This window comes from Eurypyga helias, unplaced genomic scaffold (assembly GCF_000690775.1).
Source record: "Eurypyga helias isolate BGI_N326 unplaced genomic scaffold, ASM69077v1 scaffold6546, whole genome shotgun sequence".
NCBI classification, from domain to species: Eukaryota; Metazoa; Chordata; class Aves; order Eurypygiformes; family Eurypygidae; genus Eurypyga; species Eurypyga helias.
The window spans coordinates 186,939-195,765 of record NW_010254628.1 but is presented as its reverse complement, the minus strand read 5'-3'; the positions used below and the strand labels follow the sequence as shown (position 1 = coordinate 195,765).

At 38.0% G+C, this 8,827-nt stretch overlaps 1 protein-coding gene across 1 annotated transcript in view; it reads left to right on the top strand.

The window, feature by feature from the left end:
* Nucleotides 1-2,031: 2,031 nt before the first annotated feature.
* Nucleotides 2,032-8,827, top strand: part of PAWR (PRKC, apoptosis, WT1, regulator) — a 40,252-nt gene continuing 33,456 nt past the window's right edge. The window contains exons 1-2 of the mRNA XM_010153061.1: nucleotides 2,032-2,133; nucleotides 6,578-6,706. Coding sequence (XP_010151363.1) covers nucleotides 2,032-2,133; nucleotides 6,578-6,706 — 231 coding nt within the window. The remainder of the gene's footprint in view (nucleotides 2,134-6,577; nucleotides 6,707-8,827) is intronic.

Here is an 8,827-nt window from a genome sequence, read left to right as displayed (position 1 = left end):
GAGGTAAGGACAGCAGTGTACAAAACTTCAAAAAGGGATATTTAATTTCACTCTTAGAGCTCAGTTGTATACGCTGCATCTGATGTCTGGTCCCTGTAGTTCTGGAAGTCAGGGTGTGCTTAATTCCAATAGCTTGCTAATCCATATTTTTAATTGTTTTTCTCTTTTCTACAAGAATTTTAACAATGCTCGATAGCTCATTTTTTGCAGTTTCTCTGGCATTTTATTCTGTGACTTTAATATGAGTATCACATACTAAGGAGTTAAATTGAGCATTTCCACCAATCATTCTTGACAAGCCTTGTGATAAAGGATTTTTTGGTGATTAGTTTAAGTTAAACATTTGACTTTTGAACTCATTCTTGTGGTATGTTTCAAGACAATGGTGGCCAAACAGTGTATTCTGCTGAATAACAAACTGCAAACATAGCTGCTTTTTGTTATTGTAATAGAGGGATAATTGACATTCTGGTGTTGAGGTGGTTGATGTTTTACTTAAAGCTTTAAAAGAATTCAAAATACTTTGTTATTTTGCTCTAATACAGAGAAATATGTTGTGGGTTCCCCCCCTTCCCCCCTCCCCGAAAAATTTCTAAGTGGATTTTAAGACTGCATATTGTATTTATTCTGAAATATAATTGAGTATACAAAGTAGGCACTTGTACATTCTCATTATGGGTAAGAAAAGGATAGAGTTCAAACAAAATGTAAATGTGACTTACAGTCACATGCTGAGTTCTGTAGTGCAAGTTGTGCTTCTCATTGATCTCTAAGTGCTGCTGCCTTTTTGGTTTGCTCTGTCGGCAGCGTGGTCAAGGATGAGCACATCCTATGGCTGCAGTCAGCTGTGCTTTGGCCCACCTGCTGGTCACTGACCCACTGCTGCATTCGGGTCTCTTTTGATCTTGGATACCAAGGATTCCTGCCTTTATTCTTTTTCTGGGTTAAAAATCCATGCTTGTACTCATACTCATTGTTGCTGTTGGACTGCTCCATTTGGATATTAGACTTTTAGAAGTGCACAGAGATCGTCCAGATAAGGTGTTAGAGTTCAGAATCCTTTTTTGGACTTTTGATGTGAGAATTAAGGGCAAATATTCTTAAAAAAATAAAATCGTTTATTGGGTAATCCATATCCATAGAAGTATTTGTAGGCTTTAGCTAGTTCCTATGAATAACGTTAGCTCTCTTCTACTCTATAAGGATTTTCTTCAACTTGTAAAGAAAAGCACTTAGGCAAGCTAAACCTGATGAAAGGCTTGTGTAGTGAAAAAGATGCAATTTTTCCAATTCTGCTGGTGTTCTAACAGAAGATTATATTACTGTAAACCCATTTTACTTAAGTATTTTGGGTACTGTCTGGACATTGTAATAAAGTGTGATTAAAAATAGTATTTCTGAAGGGGAAAGGTAAAATCTCAAATGATTGAGGTTTGGGATTTTTGCTTGGTTTTGCTGTATATTTTTAGAGGTGATGACAGACAGGTTTGATAACTGTGCAAGGAGGTAGGAAGATGGTATTTAACAGATAACAGAGCTGAGGAGGTGTTTGATTCTCAGTGCTACGGTGAGAAGAGTTGATTATAAAGAGATGATGTATAAAGAGTTGTCTTTTATTTACAGGTAACTTTTCCAGGCTTTTCTGAATGATCAGCTGAGGAAAAAGTTAATGTTGATCCCCAAATATATTTTGTTGTACTTAATTGTCTAGTTTTCATCTTTTTTCAGAACCTTAAAAAAAAAAAAGAAAAAAGGGAAAAAAAACCCAAAACCAAACCTTGTATCTTTTCTTGTGTTTCTAGTGTGGAAGTTTTAAGGAAATGTTTACATGTAATAGACATCTTTGCACTTCTCCAGCATCTTGAAGGGAAGTTGTGATTGTGCACTTTGAACTCCTCTAAACATGGAAAATGTTCTTCTGGTAAAATCGATTTTTAAAAATTTTATGTACGTATTTTTTAATATTGTTCAGAGTCATTTTGGGGCAGTGGGAAGAAGCCTAGTTTTTTTTTCTTCTCCTAGAATGTTAGCATGGCTAAGCAGCTAAAAACTAGTCAAGATACCGATGGTGCTTGTGTTACAGAGATTCCATTTATTGCCCAATGTGCAGTTGAACACCGGCTTTTACCGAGAGTATATATCTGCTTGCACATCTTGCTGTACTGGTTAAATATGTTATTATCTCAAGTGCTCATCATTTTCAGAAAGCTGATGTAGCACAACCATCCGTGGAGTTCTGTGAAATAAATAGTTTGAATGGGCTTGCATCTGGTTCAGGCAAAGTCAACTGGGCTAATTAAAACTGCTGAAACTAACCTGACTGACCTTTCATGAGATGAACTGGGAAGCCCTTAGATATGTGCTGGGCCAGCAGAACTGCAGGGCAAAAGCAAGTTGGTGCAGGAAGGGGGATGGGGATGGTAACGTTTTGGCTCAGAACTATTTCTTGTGGGGGGAGCAGCTTGTGTGTACTCAGAAACTCATCTTTTGCATGTAGGAATTCCACTTGTTTTCATGGAAAAGGCAGACCCTCCCCACTATTTGTTTGTTTTTAGAAATACACAGATGTTTATAGGAAGCAAACCAGTGAATCATTAGAAATGTTCTTTGTACAATGTCTCCTTAAACTGCAGGCTGATGGTGTGCTGGAATGCGGGGATGTATCTTGTGGCTGTTCCATTCATCCCTCTGATGCTCTCGAAAGCATCTTATTCTGCTTTTACTTTCCATACTAGAGGTTTACATAAAAATGATTATGCTACAGCTTCAAGCATGTACTGAAATGCTAGAAAACCTAAAGAATTTATGTGGATTCCTTATATTAAGATCAGATGTGGGAATGTCACATTGAATATCTGCTGTACAAAACTCAAATGATTTTAATGGAAAATAAGAATCTGAAATGGTATGTGCCTAGCAGCAAAATAAAAAAGCAGGGGGAGGGAATGGACAGAGAGAGTTGTATAATGGGCCAGAATGACACCTTGGAGATTAAAAGTCCATTTCTCTGCTGTGCTGACAGAGAAAGTAATTACTGCATTTATGTCTTTTTCAATGATGTGAAACTAGTTTCTAAAGCAAAGTGGAGTATTTGAGAGAAGCCTGCAATGTGAGCAACGCAGTAATCCGTCTGATTGGAATGTCCTGTGGCCTGAGGCAGTTTCAGCTGCAGGGCAGTTTGAACCAAAATGGTTTTTCATGCATGTGACAACACTTTGTACATTTTTAATTTTTCAATAATAAATCTGTCAGCTGAAACTTGGCTTATTTTGGTTTTTCGTACTCTAACAGTTATCTTAGAATATAAATAGCATTGAGATTAGCAATCTAACTGAAGTTGATGTTGAAGGGCATAAGCAGGATATTGAATGTAAAGTATTATTTTGCATAAGAAAGCTTATTTAATTCTGAGTCAAAACAGATGGATTTCCTTGTTAAGGCTATTGGTTATTGAAACAAAATAGCTTTAGTAGAAAGCAGTAAAATGTTAAAACTTTTCGTAGCTGTTAGCATGTTGACTTGTGCTTGGCAGCATTTCATGGACATTGTTTAAATTAGTGGGCATGTATGTGCGTGCTGGTATGTTTGGAAGGGGGACGTAACCTTTCTGTTTGGGAAACCACAAAAGGCCCTTGACAGTGACTAGTCTGGCTTTGGGCAGGAAGGCATTGGCAACCCTAGCCAAATGTGCCACACGGGCTGCATGCAGACGGTGAGGATCAGCCCGTTCCTAACTCTTCTACCTTATCTGCAACAAGTAACGGGACCCGCTGCTTCTGTGGTTCTCGCCAGTCAAACTTGAGTTGGCCCCACTTGGCTCGGGGCCTGCTCCAGTGAAGGGAACTGGAGTGGGAGCCAGCCCCAGTAGCCTTTACAGCAGAAGTTACATGCTCCAAGTTAGATCTACATAGGCTGTTTAACTAACTGTTCTGTGCTTGGGAAGAAAGCCTTTAACTTGGAAATCTGAATTGGGGGGGTGGGGTGGGGGGAGGGGTTGAATACATCCTGATGGTATTGATTAGCAGTCAGTTGTGATCTTGGACCTTCCTGAGAAGGGAAAGGGTGGGAATGGACATTGCTGGCAAACCTTAACTGAAAATTTCCTATCAGATAATCACATTTTGTTCCTGTCCAAAACTGCTAAGAGAATAGTTAGTAGCAGGTGATCTTATATTGAAAGAGAACATTCTTCTTCACCAGTGTAATTGTATTCAGAGAAAACTATGTCTGTGGAATGCTAATGGCCTCTGGAAAGCTTGAGAAGCATGTATCTGAAAAAAGAGAGAATTTGTGAAGAAAGGAGTACTTGTCTACTTAGTCACTACACAGACTTTATTTCTACCTACAGTATTGTAATTTGAGCTTCATGTTTCTCCTTAAAGAATGATGTTCCTTGAAAATGCAAAGCTTTTTTGAGGAGTATGAAGATTTCTGATCTCTTCTTTCTCCAGGTGCTTTTCTCCTACCCTTATTAGAGGCTGCTCTACCAAACTCATGTCAAACTATCTCTTGCCTTTGAGTTTATCTGGGATCTCCATTCTCTTCCATGAACAACTTGGAACAATCCAAAAGTTTTCCTGTTTTTCCAAACCAGTATCATTCTTCATCAGCATGACATCAGTCTTGATTTATGTGATACCTTCTGTGAGCCTTGCAGTTCTTCCTGAACAAGACTGGTTTTGTAAGAGCTGAATATGACTCCATTTCTTGTTGCACTAGTGGCTCATTATTACTTACTTTGTCACTTCAGGCCGGATTATTAAGATACTGGGTTAAATTAGGGTACAGACCTATGTTTATGTTACCAAGATGTTTAAGCTTTACAGTTTATAAAAGGTAGATGATGTTGATCTAAAGATCATCTCCTAAAATGTGCCATGACAGTGTTCTTTAAACATTCTGTTTAAAAATTTACCTGAGAGAACCAAATTAAATATTTATTTATAATTATTTTATTTTAATTTAAAAGATCACTTATTAAGAGTGGTTTTGAGTGTAAAATGATTCATCTGTAATAATCTTTCAAGTGTGTCTTTTCTTACTGATAGAAGTAGACAGGTCTATGTCAGTTGCATTAAAATGTTGCTTAGAAGTAGGCTGGTGAAATTGCATTAATATTCTGCTGTCAGTGCTACTGTAGAGAATTTAAATAGCTTTTATTCAGGTTCATTTATGTTCACTTTTGGAAACATACACCTTTTTAGTTTGTCAGCTTTCTAGCACTGCTATCACCATAGTGTTTGCTTTGGAGCAGCTAGAGTTAGTTTTTTATGTACTAGAGCTATTTTCAGCTAGTAAATAACAGTTTTTCTTTTTTAAAAATACTACATTCCAGCATTCTCTTGCATGCTTTTGACAAGTTGTGTCCTTTGGATAAGATGATGTCAGAGATTGTCAGTATCTAAGCTTCAGAATAGTGATTTTGGGTTTTGTGCATTAGAAACTTCCACTGAAATAATTTGACGTTCATCTTTCTTCTCTTGTAGCCCTGTTCTCTGCTTCTCAAGCTATTGCACATTAATCTAGAAGCTTTTTCTGGTGTCTTAGAATGGTTAGTTCACCGTGGTTTTGTAACTAGGTCTCACACACTTTGTTTTAATGCAGAGTGCTGGCAAACAGCTTGTGATAACTGTGCTCAAATTTTTTTTTGTGGGAGGGGCTTGTTTCAAGTTGGTCTTGTAAACATGAGATTGTGTTTATTTTCTTTCTGTAAATCTGTATACGTTAAACTAACAGACGGATCTAGACATAGCTGGCTTGGTCCAAATCTGGTTGAGTCGTCACATTTCTACCCTGGGCTCAGCCTGTCTGAGCTTAGAACAGAGGCAGAGTTACTGATTCTTACTTATTTACGTTTTCTGCCTGTCACTTGTCAGCAGTCAGTGCTTTAGAAACTTCATCCTTTTGAATCAAGTATTCCAGCAAATGTAGGATGAAACATTTGTGTTAAAGAGCCAAAATGTTCTGTATGTGTTAACTGTTAGTCATTAATGGCTGTCCAACTAAACTAAAAATTACCAATTTTCAATGATAAATTTTCAAACACAAAACCAAGGAGAGTAAGATTCAGGTGGGTGATTGAGGCTGATACTTCAGTTTCAGCAGATGCCACTGTGTCAAAAAAGGTCAGCTGTTTGGTGAAGACCATAATTAACCTTTTTATTTTTTCCTTTTCTGTATTTCATCAAAATCTCTTATGTAGAGGCAAAATTATTGCTTATGACACACAGGATTCGAGAATCATTCAAATGGAAGGGACCACAGGTATAGTCCAAGTTTCTGCTTGGAGCAAGATGAGCACTGAACTGGGGCAGTGTTGCCTAAAGCTTTGTCAAGTTGGATCTTGATTTGATTATTTCTTATTTTTGTGATTAAGAAAAAGCAGTTAGTTGTCAAACTTTATTCTCGTATTGGAGATAACAATATCCAAGGAAAGAAAAGCATTTAAACATAAACTTTTCTGAAATATTAAACTAAACTTTGATAATACTTACGGTTGCATGGATTTTCTGAAATATTGGAAGCATGTGAAGCAACGTAAGAAGACTACTTTATAACTGAGTATTTTCGGTTTTAGAGTCTTGATGAGTATGAAGATGATGAAGCAGGGCAGAAGGAGCGAAAGAAGGAGGATGCTATTACCCAACAGAATACAATACAAAATGAAAGTTGCAGTGCAGATACCCCTGGCTCATACTTATTACAGGTGAGATCTTAACACTTGTTCATTTTGATATTTTATTCTGTTCTAAAACTCTTAGTGCCTTCATTGTACTCCTGCTTTAAAAGCAGATTATACCCTATATGGAAACAAACTTTGAAGTTCAGGAATTGTCACATTATTGAAAACAGGGTATGAGGTTCCATTCCCCAAACTCAATGCCACTAAGACCTGGTTCTGACAATGAATCCTCTGTTTCTGTAGCGGCTTTGCAGGTAACGGTGGTGGTGTTCACCACAGAACTCACTGTTTAATGAGAGGAAGAGGAACCTGGAGATTTAAGTGAAAAATACAGGTTTAGAATATTCAATGAATTGGAGGTAGACTTTTCAAATCAGGACCCAATTTAATTTAATTTATTGTCAAATAAAAACCTTCTAATGACTGATTCTTGGGATTGAAATCCCTTCCCCCCGCATACTATACTATTTGTGGCAAATATTCTGTCTCTTTCCTTTCATGCCCTTAGTCTGTTCAGCCAGCTTCTCCTTCTCCTCTGTTACCTCACGACATGTGCAAACCCAGCTGTACACACTGAGGCCATCCAGCTCTGCCCGGTGACTGTAGCAGCGGCAATAGCACAAGTGTAGGGAGAATACTACACAGAGAGGAAGAACACCGTGGTGGTTTTCAAGTCACCCATAACCAGAAGGGACATCACTGAGTTCAGTGGGTGTGGATGTGCTTTCCTTCTGAAATTTTGCCCAGTCTTTCATATGCTCATGGCTACCTTTAACATGCTGAAGAGTCTAGGCAAAGAAGTCTACAGCTTAATTACCTGGAATGTGAAGAAGAGTTATCTTTTGTGTAAGTTGAACCTTCCTTTTTAAGTGACTGAGTGCCACAAAGAGAGCATGGCCCCTCTCAGCTGCCTCTTCGCTAGGCTAAAGAAGTTCTGTTTTATTTAGCCGTTCCTGTACAGGAGATACAGAATGTTATTGACTACTTTTTCCCAGTTTGATTATATATTATTTTGGATCAGGAAACAGAACTGAAGAGTTTAGTACAACATGCAGTTGTAGAGTGGTTTAATGGTGGTTTTTGGTTTGTTCTCTGTTTCTTTCCTGACAGTTCCCAATACCTGCCTGTTTGTCTGCTGAGCACTGAGTTTATTATTTTTGTTGTGTGTGTCTACTCTAACTTGACATTTTGGAATTATCTGAGTGATAGTAACAATCTCAGAGGCTGATGCATATGTAAATTTAGAAGCATGTTTACCTTTTTGTCTGGCTTTGTGCTTATGTACACTAAACGGCTTCTCCTGTTTCATCTTCCAGCCACTCCCAACAGAGAAATCTTGCATGTTTTCACAGGTGACCCTCATCTTTTCTCTTCTGAATAGCATCTGTGGACATCTAGATGATCTTTAAGATCCCTTCCAACCCAAACCGTTCTATGATTCTATGATCTCCTCCCCAGATATATGGAAAAGTACAGGTTCCTGTGGAACTCCACTGTGAAAGCTGACCATCAGGGTCCAGCATTATTTCCTGTTTTTTCACCAGTGGTGTATTCACAAAAGGACATTAGCTCTTGTTCCAGTGTAGCTTAATTTCCTTAAGAGGCCTTGGGGATTGCCCTTCTGCAGTTCTCTAGGCTGTGAAACAACTGTCTCTTCTGGACATTTTTTTACGCTATTTTACAAATGCCCTTATGACTCCTACACACTATCATATCTTCACACTTATTCCCTAATTGTTTTAGACTTACTAGCATCACTTTATTCAGTGTCAGGCTTACTGGTCTGGAGTTCTCTGGTCTGCTCTCAAAGATGGCGATTATGTTAACCGTTGGTACTAGGGCAGTTTTAAGTGAGAGATTATAAATGACATCGAGTAGTTTAGCTGTTACATTTTTCAGTAATGTCAGTAGTTTCTTCAAAGCTCAAGGAGTAAATACCTTTTCATTTTGGCAACTAGCTTTTCCTTTTTTCCATTTTGTTAATTTATTTTTAAGTTCTACCAGAGCTTCTGTTGGAAACAGACACTTTTGAGTCTTCAAATGAAGAAGTGCTCTGATGCGAGACCCTTACCATGCTTTTCCATGGTGAACACCAACAAAAATATTTCTGCAGAGAAACTCTTCTGAGTACACCTCTTACGACTT